General features: G+C 47.1%; 1 protein-coding gene across 1 annotated transcript in view; it reads left to right on the top strand.

Annotated features, from left to right (window-relative positions):
* LOC128795522 (rho GTPase-activating protein 7-like) overlaps positions 1–17545 on the top strand; it is a 45771-nt gene that overhangs the window by 27920 nt on the left and 306 nt on the right. Inside the window, exons 2-11 of the mRNA XM_053956332.1 lie at positions 3061–3132; positions 4610–4691; positions 6047–6110; positions 7306–8657; positions 9000–9170; positions 9852–10011; positions 11329–11527; positions 13209–13428; positions 15097–15211; positions 17386–17464. Of these exons, the coding sequence (XP_053812307.1) occupies positions 3061–3132; positions 4610–4691; positions 6047–6110; positions 7306–8657; positions 9000–9170; positions 9852–10011; positions 11329–11527; positions 13209–13428; positions 15097–15211; positions 17386–17424 (2474 nt within the window). The 3' untranslated portion in view covers positions 17425–17464. The remainder of the gene's footprint in view (positions 1–3060; positions 3133–4609; positions 4692–6046; positions 6111–7305; positions 8658–8999; positions 9171–9851; positions 10012–11328; positions 11528–13208; positions 13429–15096; positions 15212–17385; positions 17465–17545) is intronic.

Consider the following 17545-nt stretch of genomic DNA (forward strand, 5'->3'; position numbering starts at 1 on the left):
AATCTCATCTTGCCAAACAAAAGTGACTCATTTCCTGCCAGTTTGCCTGACAGGACCTGCTGGCACCAGCTCAGGGTGTTAGTGAGGAGCTGGAACTCACAGTTGGGGAATGGAAGAGGCCTCCTGCTTTGGCAGCAACTGAAAGTCACACTGCATCCTGGCAGCAAGGTTCACTGTGCTGGTGGTTTCAGAAAGAAATTGATCTTTTCCCATTCTGTTTAGAGTATTTTAAAATTTGAAGTACAGTTCTTTAGCTGAAGTTTGCTCACCTCACAGTAAGGCTGACTGGCCTGTTTGATACACAGCTGTCACTGGCTTTGGTTACTGCCTCTGCCTTGTTGCCTTGTTAGGAAAGTGCTTCTTGTCAGGAAAACATCTCAGAGACAATGCCCAAACCTCAGCACAGATGTCTTTTGTTTGCTGCAAACAATCTGTTTAACAGTGCTGTTCATTCTGATAGGGATTTCATTCACACTGTAGCATCTGGTTTCCAAGTACCTGAGGAGCGTGGGTCCTGCAGTCTGCACTCAGGACAGTGCTCAGATGGGGACACAGCTTCTCAGCCCAGGTGGCTGCAGGAGAGGTGGCACAGCCCAGCTGGTGGAGGGAGCATGGGGAAGGGGCAGCAGCTGTGCAGGGGCTGGCCTGAGTGCTGGGCTGGGGCACACTGGATGCTCTTTGCTGGGGACTGGGCTGAGTCCTCAGCACAGAACAGCCAAAGGGTGGCACAGGCTGTGTACTCTGTGTTGTTTCTCATAAACATCTGGTAGTAACCTACCACCCATAGCCCATGGGGAAATAGCTGGCTTGGCATGGAAGAGTTGCTGGCAGCCTCTAAACTAGGAATATTAAGTTTTGCAGGATTTTTTTTTCCCATCTGCTTAATTATGAAATCATTTCAGGCGAGGGAGGTGACACATTTAGGCCACTCTGCTATTTCAGTTGTGCAGATAGCACCCAAAAGATGTTAAAAAGTTGTCATCCTCTTGTCTAGGCCAGGTTACTCCAAGCCCTGTCCAGCCTGGCCTTGAACATTTCCAGGGATGGGGCAGCACAGCTTCTCTGGGCACCCTGTGCCAGGGCCTCATCACCCTCACAGGGAAGAATTTCTTCCTAATATCTAATCCAAACATGCCCTGTGACTGTGCAAAGGTATGTTAAAAGGCCTGGAGATTTATGTCAGCAAAGAAAATTCCCCCAGCTCCTCTGCCCTTGTTCTATGGAAGAGGCAACCTGTAAGTGTATATTTTCAGTCATATTCATTGAAAATACCCTCACTCGGTGCAAAATATTTTTCTGTTCTATTTTGCATCACTCTTCATGGCTTGGTTTGGTCTAAAAATGGAGTTGTGCTTTCAATGTGTTGGGACCTGGGGAAGCTTCAGCCCCTACACAGTCCCTGTCTGAGCTCAGGATTGCTGTGCACAGGCTCTGGCTGACTGGGCTGAGGTCTGGAATGAGGACAGCTACACTTTCTCCACAGCTGAGGTGGCTGAGTGAGTCTACTGGGGTTTTCTAAATGAAAATCACTTTGTGAAAACTTTTAGTGTTAGGCTGGTCATCCTCCTGGCTCTTTTCTACAAATAGCTTTTATTTTCCTTTTTTACTCTCTGAATACAATGCTTGTCTTTTATTGTCTCTTTATTGCTGTGTTGTGGTAAAGATTATGATAAATTACAGCACTAAATATAGCAGTAAATATAGGCATAGTGTATACAGGCTGTTGTAGAAGAAATTAGTTTCGGTTCTGCAGTATGAAAAAAGAGTTTCATCCATCTGTTTTGTGTAAAAATATCCTGGTCTTCCTGTGGTATCACTTTATTCTCAGATGAAGAAACCATACAGTTTTGTGCAGGGAAGCCTCTGTTAGAACGGCATTGTCCAGTTTGATTAAGTGATAATGGAAACAATTTTAAGTTTTAAAGCAGAAAAATAAAATCATGGAAGTTGTGTGATATTTTTGGTTAGTGTCTGATTGCACTGATGACTTACAGCTGAGAAGTCTGAGCAAAGCAAGCGGTGAATTTGAACAGGTATGTATGTGAAGTGCCTTGGAATCCTAATCTGTGAGTGTATGTGTAAAGAAAATAGTTTTAAGGAACAGCTTCGTTCCTCTGGCCTATGATGCTACTCTTGAAGGTGCTTTAAAAACATTTCTCTCTACTGAGCAGGCTGGATTTTAAGGTAGCTCAACAATGTTCCTTTCGAAGAAGTCTTTGCTTTTAGGTTGGTGTCTGGTGTAACACACGCTGGGGTGCACACAAACCTACAGAAAGTGTATTTGGGAATCCCCTCCTCTTCCACAGACCCAGAGATGCTGGCAGAGATCAGAGCCTGGGGGCATGCACCCATGCTGACCTGCCTGTGTTTTTGAGGAGTCTGGTGTGTGATTCTGTGAGGTTGTGTTCTGCTCTGCCTCTGTGGGAATGTTACAGTAGTGCTGGCCACAGGCCTTCACCGTTGTCACAAAGTGAGCCGCGAGTTCTCGACATCTGCTGTGCTGCGCTGGCTGCCAAGTTGTGTAGGTAGTTGGCAAGGAAATAAATGTTGATAGACCCTAGCAACAGGTACTCCTAAGAACTCTTGTTCTGGGAATGCTTAGGCCGTGTCCAGTGTTATTAAAGTTGTGAGAGCATTTTAAGTTTATTTATAGGATCTGTTTGTGTCTTATCACCATCTCTCAGCACTGGAATGCATGAGCAGGCTGTGCCGTGTGAGGGCACAGATGTGTGCCGTGCACCCTGCTCTGGTCACTTATTTCTACTTGCAGCAGATGCTCCACTGCCCCCAGCTCAGGGACAGCTGATTTACCCCCTGTGTGACATCCCCAGGATGTGTTCAAATCTGTCCATCCTGTGTTTTCTTGTCTCTCCTATGGTGGAATGACTGTTGCAGAGCTATGTGCATGTAAGTGCATTGGATACAAGGATTTATTCCTTTTTAGCAATATCCTAACAAAACATTAACACACAAGATTCTCAGAGGGTGTGCCAGGTGAAATTAGCTTGTCGCTGTCTGTGGTGAGCACTGTCCATGAACAATTGTGTGTTCTCATTGCAGAAATTGAAGCCAGAGAAGCCTGCGACTGGCTGAGAGCTGCTGGATTTCCCCAGTATGCTCAGCTGTTTGAAGGTATGATCACAAAGACTTGCCAAGCAGCTGACACCGAATTTGAGTGGAATTGTTCACATAAATAATATATTTCAGAACCTGACACTTCTGATGGAAGCACTTCCAAATTCTCTTATATCTTCATGCAAACCTGTAGGAAAGTAGTGACCTGGTGTGTTTTCTTGCAGAAGGGACATCTCAGCAGGGACTCAGTACAATTCTTTATAGAACCAAATCTTCCCTGGTTTTCTTTTCCTATTGTTAGTCTGTAACTCAGTCAAATTTCTGCTTTTGTTATTTTTAGTTGCTTATAATTTTTTCAGGCTCTTTTTCTTGGAGTGCTGGAAGTGAAGTTTCCAACTACTGATTGGAACCAAAACTCCTCTGAGGCTCTCCAGCCTGTGATCTGAGTGAGATTGCTTTATTGGTGTTTTGAAAAAGAATGTTGGAAAAAATCATCTTGCAATCATAAGTGTTCAAAAGAAATACTCAGCAGCAGCCAGCCAGTCAAAAATGCAATTTCAGCATGTTTTCATGTTGTTAAAACTACTAAGAGTGCTTATTTCTTGGGAGGAGATATGGATTTGTTGAGAACTTGTATAATTTTTCAGGCCACATTATGAATATACCTTAAAACTGTTCTTCTTTAAAATATGTTTTTTGTTACAAACATTGAAAGTAACAAAAGTTTTTTTTTATAATTTTTAAGAAAGATTTTATCAAAGAACGACAATTAGAAGAGCAACATTAACCGCTCTCATTCCCACCTCCCCTGGTCACTGCAAAATTGAAAATTTGAAGTCAAGCCCCTAGAGCTGGGTTTGACAGCTGTATTCCATGAAACCTGGAAATGCTTCCTGTCTGCCTACAGCAGATTGTATTCTATAGGCTGTTTGTTGGAAATGGGCATTGCCATGCTTCTGGAAAATGAATTCTCTGCATTACCTTGCTTTTTATGCTGTGTCCTGACCTGGGTAGGAAAATAAAGCTTATAAAATAAGCTAAGAAAATACATATGGACCGCAGTGGTTCCCTCATGTGCAAGGCTGAATCTCAGGAGCTGAAACACTGAACTGTTCAGCTTCCAGCCCAGCATGATGTGTCAGGCTCCCTAGAGCTCAGAGAGAGTATCTCATGTGCTGCATTGCACCTCACCGTGGCAAAGGCTCATGTAAGATAATCCCAGCTTTATTCTGTAGAAGGTGCAGAGAACCAAAGCAAATCTAAAGGTTATTCTGTGTTTCTTGTCTATGGCACTTGGTAGCTGCAAGCTCCTGGAAATGCAGAAGGGCTTGTCCACCTGTAATAACAGCAGCAAGCAGATCCCTACATTTATTCTCCCTCTTGCCCTAAGAACAGATCCTCACTTGCTGGAAGGATGTTTGCATGAATGTGCAGCTATAGAAGTAGTTTCATTTCACCCGTGATAAATAAGCTGCACAATTGAAAGTCTTTGCAATTACAACTCAGATTTCAGATTCTACTTCTTTGTTCACAGATATGCAGTTTCCCATTGATGTAAAAACTGTGAGGAGAGATCATGAATTTTTAGATGGAGATGCGATTGAATCACTGTTCAGGTAAACATTAATCATGAATCATCTTTGGTACCCCCAGCCCCCCAGTTACGTGTTACTCATCTTTTCATGCCTCTGCTTTTGTCAGAGATGAACAAAGTCACCAAATCTGTGACTGAAGGAAATCACTTCAGCACATAGTTTAGTGTCACTATAGTTGGTTGTTTTAGGAATTAAAAGGTAAAGTAAGCACATGTCTGCATTTCCTCTTCAGCCAACCTCTCAGGGATGTTACACTGAGCATTAAATATCTTTTTTTGTGATGTGAAATGGCTGCAAGCTGATTAAAAATAACCAGTTCCCTGCAAGCATGGCAGGCTGCTCTCTAGGATCATGCATAATGGAGTGCAGGAGTTTCCTCCAACTTCTGTTCCAGCCGATAGACAGAAAAAGTTATCTGCATGAGATCTGTTCTGTTTTCCTGAGTATTTTTTGGGTGAGAAGCAAAGGTACTGGTTTGAAGTTATTGCTTTGCCACAGGTGTTCAGAGCACACAGGTGAACCTGCGTTGTCAGTGCCAAGTCAGACTCACGGCCCTGTGGAATTTCCCCATGGAACAGTGCCAGGATAGCGTGAGGCTCCTGCTTCAATTGCTACTGCAGTTACCGGAGCCTCCTCGTTGTGAGATTGTTTAGCAGAGATTCTTCAGCAGAAATGATGATTTCTAACACTTAGGGCACTGGAAAGTTCCTCTCCTGGCAAGGTGTTCTGGTCCTTTTCTGTGCTGTCAGGTCACCTGAACTCCAGCTCTGCCTGTACCAGAGCACCAAGAGTTGTTCACACACACATCTCCAAAGCACAGCAGATATTACAGAGCTTTGGGTATATTTTGTTTCCTGGTATCACTTCTGTCCTGAGTGCTCCTTGGGGACTCTCAGTGTGCCTCCTGTTGATGCCACCTATTGTTTGACAACTGATTGACTAACCTGGGGACCTTACTGATGCCACAAGCTTTAATGAAAATGATAGGTAATGCAGTCCTTCCAGGGATACAGGTTAACATCTTGATTTATTTTTTTTTCAAGAAGCCCACACAGAATTTCATTTATTTTCAAAATCTTAAATCAATATGAAGTTTTTCATAACCAGTAAAGCTAATAATATGATTTTTTAAAATTAAACTATTGATTATAGTTGTCTTCTCTAGTTTTAAGATGGCAGAACTGGAAGTGTGAACATCATGGTGCTGTTATTGGTGCTGGTTTTGGGGGCCAGTGTGTGGGAGTCTCTTAACAGAACGTCAGTCTTCAACAATAATGAAGACTCCATGATAGATCACAACTAGTTTGGTGCATGTTTGTTTTCAAGCAATAAAATAGTTGAAATTTAAAACTCCTGTGTTTTTTCTCAAACCCTAGAAGGTTGAACACATTGAACAAGTATGCATCAATGAAAGTGGAAATAAGCCGTGATAGGAAACGGGTATGTCTGTAACATACAGTTCCTGTTCTGATTAAAGATGTGTTTAGCTATTGTATCAAACACCTGGGTTTAAAAGTGCATGAAGGACTAGCAATATCTGAACTTTCCTTTCTATTCCATCCCACAAAGCTCTGCTATTTCCATATTATGTTGAGAAAACATAGGGATGGAGATTGCAACTATGTAATGTTTGAAACTGCAAGGTAGGTTAGGGGTGGCCTTTGAAACACTTTTAAGATTTGATTTGACACATGTTACTGTCCAACAGTTGCCCCAAAGCCACAGCTCAGCATGGCTATCATTGCTTTCCTAAGTAGTTTCCCACTTTATTTAAGTGCTGAAAGTGAAATTTCACTCCTGTTGACTTAACAAAGAAATTAAAAGGCCAATCCAAATGTTCAGCCAATAGAAGCTGGGTAGGTTTTAGCTGTGCTTTGTGCCCTGCCACTGCAGCTAAATCAGAGTGGTAGCCAAGCTTGGCTGGGCAGCACCAGCTCTGCAGAGCCTCTGAGCCACCACTGTGTATTAACTGCAGGACTAGTGAGAAAATAATGCCATCTTCTGGAAAAATGTCTGGCTTTTGGAGAGTTCTGCTCTCTCATTGGGGCAGAATGGGGCAAGAGAGCCCAGAGAGAAGAGACAGGTGTCTCCCACCTCTCCCACGTTTCACTGTCGCAGTGTTCCCTCAGAGTGGGGACAATCCAGCAAAGGGGGCACCTGGTGCAGGTGGCAGGGGAGGCTGAGGGCTCCAAAAGGGTGCCACAGATACTGATGCTGCCACAGTCCCACAGCTAAACACTTCTTTACCTGAAAATGGATGAGTTTTGGTCACGGAAGTGTGAGAGTGTTTGATTTGTTGACTTTAGGAAAGGCAGTGTAAACCCAATACAAATATCTTTCAAAACCCCTGGATTTGCCACAAAACAGGATTTTTCACCCTTAGATCAAATCTGTCACTTTTTCCTGTGGTCAACTTCCCAGATTTATCAGCATGCTTGGGCATCATTTGTCAGCATGTTTTTCAACTAACTTAGGGCAGATCTTCAGTGGTCACATTTCCCTGTGTTGGTCGTGGGGGTTTTGGAGGTCGGCAGAAAATCTAAGTGTACTTTTTATGTTAAACTGGTTTTTGTAATTTAAAATTTGCCAAACTTTGCCCTTGAACTGGTTATGTTTTTTTCTTTCTCCTTCTAAGAGTGACGACTCTGAAGATGATGAACCTTGTGCAATAAGTGACAGATGGGCTTATGAGAGGTGCAGCCAGCGGTGGTCTCGCATCGAGAGCCTGGCAGGTTTCCCAGCAGAGGAGGGTGCTGGTGCTCCCACCCCAGGCAGTCCAGTACTGAAGATCATCCACAACGAGGACAGTGTCTTTCTGGATCATGGTGAGAAGCACGATGTGTCCTCAATTCACAGCACCAGCAGTGCTGACAGTGACATTGTTAACTCCCAAAAACCTTTTGAAGATGTGGAAAGCAGCACGAGCTCCTCAAGATGTTCCTCAGTTAAGGTACCCTCACTGGACTCTGCTTTTAGTTGTTCTCCTCCCCCCAGTGAATTTTTAAATATCACCAGTGAGGAGAAGCTTTTGGACAAGTCACCATCTAAAAAGAGGAAGAGCCTTCTAAAGAAAATGGAGAAGCTGCACTTAAGGAGCTGCAATTTAAGGAGTGGTCAGTCAAAGGCCAAACCCATAATAAGTGAACCTGTTCTTCTGGAAGGACTTAATGAAGAAAAGATGAAGATGCTGAACTGTGTAAATATTTCTGACCTCTCTGGCATCCGAACAAAGAACAATTCTCCCTTTTCTCCCCAGAGCTGCAACAGCAGCAATCAGTCTGTAAACAGCAGCACAGGGAGCACTCCAAGCCCTGTTACAAAACCAGGCAGCCCCTGTGAAGGAAGGGGGACGTATGCAGAGCACATGGACTCCAGCAGGCTGTTGCTGGGGAATGATCTATCCCAGCAAAACCTAAAAAATGACATGACGGTACAGAAGAACCAGATGTTTCAAATACCGCAAGGCCATAAACCTGGCACTTTCCCCACAGTACTTACAGATAGCTCCCTGTCTCCACCAGACAGCTCTTCTGTCAACTGGAGAACTGGGAGCTTCCACGGGTGCAGGAGGAGCCGGAGCAGAAGCGGTTCCAGGGATCCCAAAGGCCCCAGGAGTCCCCTGTCAGGCAGGGATAACAGGCTGAGTGTGTATGACAACATGCCCACCGCCGACCTGGAGAGTCTGGAGGCCACGCAAGTCGGTGACGACGACGTTTTCTCAGAGCTGAACAGTGTCATAGCAGATGTCAATGGTCTCAAAAAGCTGGTTGATCAGTGGACAGAGAAGTTCTCAGATGATGGGGATTCTGACTTTGCCAGTGACTTGACCTCTTTGTATCCACCCTCCCCTAAAGAAAGCTCTCTTGAAACAGAGGGCTCGGAAGATAAGGCAGCAGGGGAGGCTGAGGGAGAGAGCAGCTGTGGCCTGGGCAAGGAGATTGGTTCTGCAGACCTGACATACATCGCAGACTCTAAAAAGACCAACAGGTCAGCCATCCTTGTGTTTGCCTTTGATTCTGTCCACTCAAAATATAACTGCTTTGCCAGAACAAAGTATTCTGAAGTCTGTCCTAGGTAGCAGAGTCTGCACTGCTGGTGGCAGGTACTGCTCCACAGGTACCGATATCTGACCTCTGCTGAAAGTAGGACACTCACAGTCTGCATGAGCACTCAGGCAGTTTGTATTGCCAGAGGCCCTCCTGCATGGGAAGTACCTTGTTTAAGTGCAACTAACTGCAGGTCATTTAGAGTCTTGGGTGCTTCACAGATGCAGGTAGAAAACAGGGATGGTGGAGATGGTCCTAAGGTTAAGCAATATTTGTCCCATAGGCACGGGAAGCAGCACTGGTGTGTGGAAGAGTGTGTGAGCCTGGAAAGCCTTTCCCTCCAGACTGATGGCCAGTCAGCTGCCCAGCTGGCCCGCACACAAAAGCTGGCATTGCTGAAACTCACAGCTTTAATGGACAGATATTCCCCTTCCAGTAAGCAGGGCTGGAACTGGTAAGTTGTCTGATGAAAACAATCTGAGCTGGAAAGAGAGGAGTTGATGTAAGCCTGTGAATTTCCTTGTCTGTCTACATTGCACATGTTCAAGATGAAGAATTTCATCCTATTAAATTGCCAGCAGCTTTGTGGTTATTTCCATGGCTCCAGGATTTCCTCTGCTGTGGGCTGTGCTTTGGCCCCTCACTGCTGGTCATGCTGTTACTGATTTTAAGGCACATCATAGTTTCTCTTTAAATTTTCCCAATGGCAGAGCTTTTTCAGAGAACCATCCCAGGGACTGTGGGACCTGAGGTGAGAGTCGACTGGACTGGGAATCCAGCCCTTCAGCACTGAGCATCTGTTTGAACTAAGACAGTGACAAATTCAGACTTACATACATTTTGTGATAGGGAGCTGGTATATAGAAAGAATGAAAATCCCTGCAGTGCTGTAAAGGGATGGAATGTATTTCCCATGATGGTGCTTTATTAAAGTTAATTTCGGCAATTAAATGAGGAATTTATCCCTGTAATTGCCTTTGCTGATTTTCTCTCCCTTCTGATGCTGTGTGTACAGGTATGTGGCAGAATTTGGGGTTGTGACAAGGTGCAGCTCAGCCCTTTCTGATGAGTGTAAAGCAGCAGGTGCAATGTGCTGGACACCTAGTAAGCTGCATCTATTGCTTTTCATTTCCAGGACCATACCAAAGTTCATTAAAAAACCAAAAGCCTCAGACTACAAGGACAAAAATGTGTTTGGGGTTCCTTTACTTCTGAATGTGCAGCGAACAAGCCACCCCCTGCCCAATGGCATCCTGCAAGCCCTGGAGTATCTGAGAAGCCACTTTCTTGACCAGGTATGAACTCGAGGCAGCCCAGAGGAGCTCTGGGCCATGAACAGATCTGCTCCAGGGAAGCAGACTCTCTCTCATACTTTTGTGAAGGACTTTCTTCCCCCTAAGGCTCTGAATAGGCAGAAAGGTGTAGATCTGAGCAGGTGGCCTGTGAGGAAATACCAGCGCTGATTCTCTCTGGGAATACCTTTAGCCCTGTGCTGTGTTTTTGTGCCTTCCCTCACTGAAACCCTCTGCAGTCATGTCTCTTGGTGCAGGCAGTCACGCTGTCTTTGCCTGGGGAGGTGTCATGTCTCTGCTCCCCAAGGAGGCAAATCTGCCAGACAATGTCATTGTTCCCTCTGTTCTGTGGCTGCTGGTAGTGCCAGAGCTAATGTGAAAATTAGTCTTGTTTCAGCTGAAATGCACCACTAAGCAGAAAGAAAACATTACAGCAGTACCTGTTACAACTTTTTCTGGAGCTCAGCTGTATATTTATCCCCTGAGTGGAGATGGCAGAAGAAGTGTGTGCTCTATATGGTATTTCCATAGCGTAGCTGCAGAAATGAAGAACTTGTGACATGAGACATATTAGTTAAAGAGAGGGCTTTTCTTCCTCTGCTTTGCCATTGTCTAGATGTGTTATATGACGCCAAAGTGCAAAAGTGACACTTCTGTGAAGTGACAGTGCAAGTGTTTTTCATTTTGAGGCTGTGGTATCCATTCAGTTCATATAAATAAACCAGAGTGTAAATACTGTCTCAGTGGCACAGAGTAAAACTGTCACCAGAAGCTTTGGTGGGGTCAAGCTCATGGGAAACTCCTAAATCTCCCTCAGTTGACAATCATATTAAAAGGAATATCAAAATTTCCCTGAAATGCCAGCCTGTGGAAAGATTAGGTGTTTCAGATGTATCAGGTGTTACAGGGAGCCTTGTGGATCTCACAGTCAGTTTGTGTAAGCCAGCACTCGATGTATGTTTGTGTTTGGTGGACACACATTGAAACTCAAGAGTTTCCATGTGTGAACACAGTCTGCCCAAGAAAATGGACATATGTCAATGGTAGTGATTTTAAAAGGCAAAATTAGTACTTTTGTCTTAAATAAAAGCCAAACAAACATGAAAATTGGTATGTCACAGCTGATTCTGTGGTCATCAGGCATGGTTTGCCTCACAGAAATGTCCATGCGGCTTCTAATGATACAAAAGTATTTTGGTGCTCAATGTCAGTGCCATAGAGTATTTGCTATTACAAGGGAGGTGAAGGATCACTTATTTGTCAAAATTTTGATTCCCAATGACTCCTCTCTTTGTCTCTAATAATTTATTTTACCCACAGGTTGGCCTGTTCCGAAAATCCGGTGTTAAATCCAGGATTCTGTCTTTAAGAGAAATGAATGAAACCAACCCAAACAATGTCTGTTATGAAGGGCAGTCAGCATTTGACGTGGCAGATATGGTCAAACAATATTTCCGAGACCTTCCTGAGCCTATATTTACCAGCAGGCTCTGTGAATCCTTCCTCCACATCTACCAATGTAGGTACCAAAAAATGCTGTCATTTTCCAGTGCCTTGGATATCTTAATATTCAGCTGTACAAGGCAGTGGCCAGACCAGGACTAGTGCCAAGTCCCCCTGTAGTCAGAGGGGACAAGTCAGGCAGGACATTTCTGAAATAACAAGTTCATTGTGGCTCTGGACTTGGGAGCTTCCTGTCTGCATCCTATGAACCAGCTAGTTCTCTTCCCTGAGGGATGAATGTAATGAAATGCTGCAGCAGCCCCCTTAAACTGTGCTTTTAAACAGTCATTTCCTTATGCAAATTTAAGAAATAACCTGGTCCCCTTGTGCATGGCATGGCATAGCTCCTTGAGTGAGAAGACCTGACATATTGATATATTTCTTTATTGAAGTGCCCAAGAACAGCTGCTGTGAAACAGCTGGGAAATGCCAGCAGCTTTCTGCCTGTGCTCACACTGTTACTGTCCTTGAGACTCAACCCAAAAACCAAGGAAACACAAAGCTGAAATATTGCATTTAATACAGTTTAAACAGGTTCTATTCCCAGTACTTTGCCCTCAAGGAATTCACTTTCAAAAAGCAGATGGACTGGGGAAGGAGCTTGAAGTAGAGCTAATAATATTGTTGGGACAGACAAGTTTCTTCTGCTTTTGAGAAAAGGTTTTGAAAGACAAATTTTAAGCTTTCTGAGAGGACTGGTTTTGCAGTCTAACCCATGTGGCTTTTATTGACCTAAGTCAATGAGCAGCTGCTCTTCTGTGTACAGTGTAGGTTCATGAAAGTTCTGATGGGTTTTATTTCATCACCTGCCAGGGTTTTAAAATTTCATCTGAAAACAATTTATTTGTTTGAAGTTTTTTTCTTGCATTCAGAAATCCTCCTTTGTAAGGACGTCTACAATTCCCATGTCCAAAGGGATGTTTAACTGTTTTTCTCCAGTTATTGTAATCTGGCCACTGTCTACCTCCTGTCTCTTGTTTTGGGAGAGAAACAGCAAATGCCCAAATTCTATTCACCCCACTCACCCATCTTCTGGAGCAAGTGCACAGATTCAATTACTCTTTTAGAGATAAGAATTGTGCTGCTTTCACCAAGGAGTGTGTTTTGTGTGTTCTGTGTATGTGCTTCTACCTGAACGGAGGGAGAAGTGATCTTCTACCCTTTGCAGTGGTATTAATTGGAGAAATCCTTGTGCTGGGAATGCGTGGCAGGATGAATCAGACCCACCTTCCTGCCAGAGCTGTTTGGCCAGACAGTCTCAGTGGGGGTTAGTGTGAATTAAAATCTGTTGGCAAAACACTGGTGTCTGAATTGAGTTATCTGAGAGCATCTGTTCTCTTCACACTTAAAGCTGAAAGGAAAAGACAGTAGAACAGCTCCAAAGTATCACTGCAGAGTAATATTTTATGGGGAGACAGGTCCTTATTTGGATTGTAGCTCAGTTCAGGGTATGTTCATTAGCATGGCGTTCAAGATAAATTGCAAGTCAGGCAGCAGCATCCCTCGGTGTGAACATGCACTTATAGACAGTAGAGAAATGGTTCATGTTTGATGGGATAATGGCCTTTCCTTGTCTGCTGTGAGCCTGGGACAAGGAAATGGATGAACCTACAAGCTCAGTGCCCTGCCTGGGACCCTGCTGATGGATGCTCCTTCTGCAAGTCACGTGTGGTTTTTGTCACGGTTTATGTTTTCAGACGTGCCAAAGGATGAGCAGTTTCAGGCTGTCCAGGCTGCTATTCTCCTTCTCCCAAAGGAAAACCGAGAAGCTTTGAAAATCCTCCTGTTCTTCCTGCGAGATGTGGTGGCTTTTGTTGAGGAAAACCAGATGACCCCAACCAACATCGCTGTCTGTCTAGCGCCTTCTTTATTTCACCTCAACACCCTGAGGCGGGACAGTTCCTCCTCCTCCACCAGGTATTGGCACCTTGATGCTGGCTGTGCTGCTGTCCACAGTGCTCTTGCTGGAGCAATGCTTTCTGTAGCTGGCCTAGGGTCAGTGTGTGATTTTGAGGGGGAAATAGACTGTGTGTGCCTTGGGGTTTGCCTTAAATCTGGTTGCTCAGGTGCAGCAGGAGCTGCCTGCAGTGCAGAGGGCTGTGGTAAGGCCCCATTGCAGTGCTCCTGACCACTCTGTGTGTGTCCCTCACCACTGCTGCACTCCCCTGGTTGCCCAGGAGCCCAGCATGTGGCCCCACTGCTAGCATTAAAGTGGCACTGGCCATTGGAAATGCGCTCCTGCACTGGCCACCTGAGGCCCTGCAGATACCTGGCAGATTGAGGCAGCTACTGGCACTGGTTCTGCTGGGTGATAAGGGGATTGTTCCTGCCAAATCAAGCCATGGGGATTCTGTAAATTTATCTTAATAAGTAAAAGTATCTGGGTTGCATAACATCCCCTGTTTGTACGTGCAGTGAGGAAGGTGCCCTTGGGCCAAAGTAGACAAATAATCTCTGAGAGCATTCATGCCTTATCTGGCCTCCTGAGGCAGGGCTGTTTGCTCTGCTCATGCTCCTGGGCTGTGGACAGACAGATCAGGGCAGGAGAGCACAGCTGAATGTGCAGCAAGCATGGTGCTCCTGACAGCGTAGCGAGCTGAGCACCTCACTTGGGGATCTACAGGGGAGGACTAGTCCCAAAGCAGAGGCTGTCAGATGTGCTGTTGGCATCTTTCAGGCTCTGGATAGCACAGGGGTAGGGAAAGAAAACACTGAGGATTTTCTTTTGAATGTCACAAAACATCAGAAAATGCCTCAGGCATGCCTGTGCTGAGCTGGCACACGGCAAGGGAGCCACGGGGCCACTGTGGGGGCACCTGGGGATGCGATGGACTGGTGGCAGCAGGTCCTGCTGGATTGCTGTGCTGTTTGAGCTCCTAGGAGCTACACTCTGGGACTTGTTCCTCTTTGCTTTACATCAGCGCTGCTCTGAAATGTTAGGACCAAAGATAGCAATGGAGTTTTCTCTTTGTTGTCAGTGTTCAGAAGCCAGGATGCTTTGAAGCTTTAGCTCTGCTGTAACTGTGCATTAATGCCTTGGTGCAGGGTTCCCACTTCAAAGGGCTCAAGCTGACAGGTCTGACTCTGAGGAGCAGCACTGAGGACTGTTATCTTCTACCCAATTTTCAAGCCATTTGGCAGGAATGTACATAGATAAAAGTTTCAGAAGCCAAGACTAATGATGTAATACCACTAGCATGAATTAAAAGAGGGGACTGTTTTTGAAATGTGTTGGGTGTGGTTTAGGCCAAAGGATTTAAAAGGTTCTTCCTGGGCTTTGCAGGTATCAAAGGAGCTTGATATTGAAGATTATACACAAATAAGCTTGGGGTCATTGTTGTTCTTGGCCAAGTGTGTGATGATGTGTTTGGGGAATAAATTCCTTGAGTTGCCTTTCTTGAGTGTGCATTACTACTGGTCAGTAGTGCCCTGGACACCTTTGGGACATGCTGGGAGGGAACTGACCTTCAGTGGTCACATTGCATGAGCCCTACATGGCATGTGCAGGTCCTTCACTGCAGAGTGTTTTGTGTGGCTCCCAGCACCTTGCTCCCTCAGCCTTCCTCTCACCTTCCCCTCTCCTAGATCCAGTCAGAGGAAGTGCAGCTTGGGGAAGCCAGACCAGAGGGAGCTGAACGAGAACCTGGCAGCAACGCAGGGCTTGGCCCACATGATAACGGAGTGCAACAGGCTCTTCCAGGTACGTCACTCACTATCACCAAATAAAAGCTCTGGGCATCCTGGGGAGGTGGCTGGCTTGGAGCAGCAGCTGGGCAATGTCCCTGCCAGCCCAGCTGCTGCTCTGTGCCTGTGATAGATGGGAATCCTGCTGATGCAGGACAAAATGAGCATTCCATTCCCCCCTTCATCCCCAACGTGATGGGCTTCACTCCATGGGCTTGGGACAGCTTAGAGAGCACCTGTGGGGCAGTGGCTGCCATGTGCCCTGGCAGGGAGGCCCTGGCCGTCCCTGCTGGAGAGTGGGTTGAAATTTTGTTGCTGGGGCCTGGCCAGAGCAACAGCCATGCCTGTGCCTGACCCCAGTAATCTGAACCTGGACCTTGACCCGCAGACTGACTTCCCAGCTTGACCGCGGCCTTTGCCCGTCATTATGGACTTGCCTAGTGAGCCTTAGACTGTGGCTATCCCTGGTTGCTGCCCCTGGACCTGATCCTGACCTCCCTTGCTGACTCACCTTCCTGGCTCCACCTCGGACCTCATCGCCGTGGACGTGTCTGATGATCTTTACTCTTGGCTGACCCTGGCTGCCACCTCTGGCTCAGCTCCAGCAGTGTGGGACAGGGCAGCTGCCCTGCCAGCCCTGTTGTTCCACTTGACCCCTGGTCCCTTTCCCTCAGGGGTGCTGTCCACATTCAGCTCAGACCTTCTAATCCTCTGCTCCAGCTGCTCGTCTGGGCAGGGGACACTGCCCCATGGCTCCCCTGCACTGACACATGGCCCTGCCCCAGGGCTCCCCCAGCACTGATTCCTCAACCTGTGCCTGGCTTCTGAGTGACACCCCACCCCAAGACAGCTGAGCTTCCCAGGGGTCTGATCCCTGCATGGCATCAGTCTCCAGCCCAGACAGGGCTCCTAAGTGCCCCCCTCCACCCCCAGCCCAACCATGGGCCCCTGTTTCCCCAGCAGTGGCCTGAACCCCTCTGCCCAGCCCTGAGGCCTCTTGGGGTGCCCTGACACCACTGCCTGCCCTGTACCCTCTGGTCAGCCCTGGCAGCACGGAGCTGGCCCTGTTCCTGGCTGCATGGCCCCATGGAATAGCCCCATGGGAACTTTGAGCTACCCTTGCACCCACGGACGCTCCACACACCCCTGCTATGATCACTGCTGACTCCAGCCCTGAGCTGTGGGGCAGCCCCTCACCCTGGGGTGCTGGGGTCCTGCTGGCGTGACCCCCTCCCTGCCAGGGTAGGCACTGGGTGCTGAGACTCAGGGATTGCCTGGAGAGGGCTGTCCCCCTTCTGCTGGAGGCCACGGCTCAGTGTGGCAGCCCCTGCCATGCCCGTGCCTGGAGGAACAGCCGGGTCTGCTGCTCTGGACCCAGACCTGGACTGGTCACTGTGGCCACCACTGGACTGCGGCCGACGCTGCTTCTGCCACTGAAGCTGAGCGTGCGTGGCCCCCGCGAGCAGGACTCGGCTCGTCACCACTGCCAGCCCAGCCTGCCCGGCGTGGGCCCAGGTAGGGCGGGAGGGGGCCTGGCTGGAGAGGCTCTGCCCCAGCCCCAGGAGCAGGGAGAGCTTCATGGCACGGGTGTGGGTGCAGGTGGGTGACAGGGAGCACAGCACACGGCCTGGGCAGCTGGTGCCATGACGTGGCTGTCGCCCTGCTGTCACTGTGGCACCAGCGCCAGGCCTGCTGGGTTTGTGGGCAGTGCTCAGCCACCGGGAGAGTGCGTTTGCACAGGTCTGCACTTGCTGAAGTGCCAGCTGCTGCCCACCACAGGAGGTGCTGGACACTGACCAGCAGTGAGAGCCAAGCCCTCCCCAGCACTCTGGGCATTCAAGAATCTGATACCAATCTCTTATCTATATCTATCTATCTATCTATCTATCTATCTATCTATCTATCTATCTATATATATGTGGTACCACAGCAGCATTTTTGTGCTGCTTTAGGACTCTGGAAGTTTTCTTAGGAGGCTTACACCAGAGCCTCCAGCAAAGCCCAAGGCAAAGGCACAAGCTGTGGCTCCTTGTAGTTGCCCATGAATGGTATGCACTGCACAAAGAGGTTTGCAACTCTGTAGGGATTCAAAACATTGCTGCTGAGGGGAAAGGCATTTCCCTTGTGTTTTCTTCAGAGGGAATGTAGTTTAACTGATCTGCTCCTCCCCTGGGCTTCCTGCTCCTCCAGGTAAAGCTGCTGCCTGCCTCCCCGCGCCATCACAGATGACATCAAAGGCTGGGTGACCTGCTCATACTTGGCACCTAAGGTAAAGTAGATGGAGGGAGTATGGATCAGAGTATTGTTGGCTCTGGGAGTGTGGGTGGGTGGAGGGTTTCCTGGACGTACC

The sequence above is a fragment of the Vidua chalybeata genome, chromosome 15 (genome assembly GCF_026979565.1).
Source record: "Vidua chalybeata isolate OUT-0048 chromosome 15, bVidCha1 merged haplotype, whole genome shotgun sequence".
Lineage (NCBI taxonomy): Eukaryota > Metazoa > Chordata > Aves > Passeriformes > Viduidae > Vidua > Vidua chalybeata.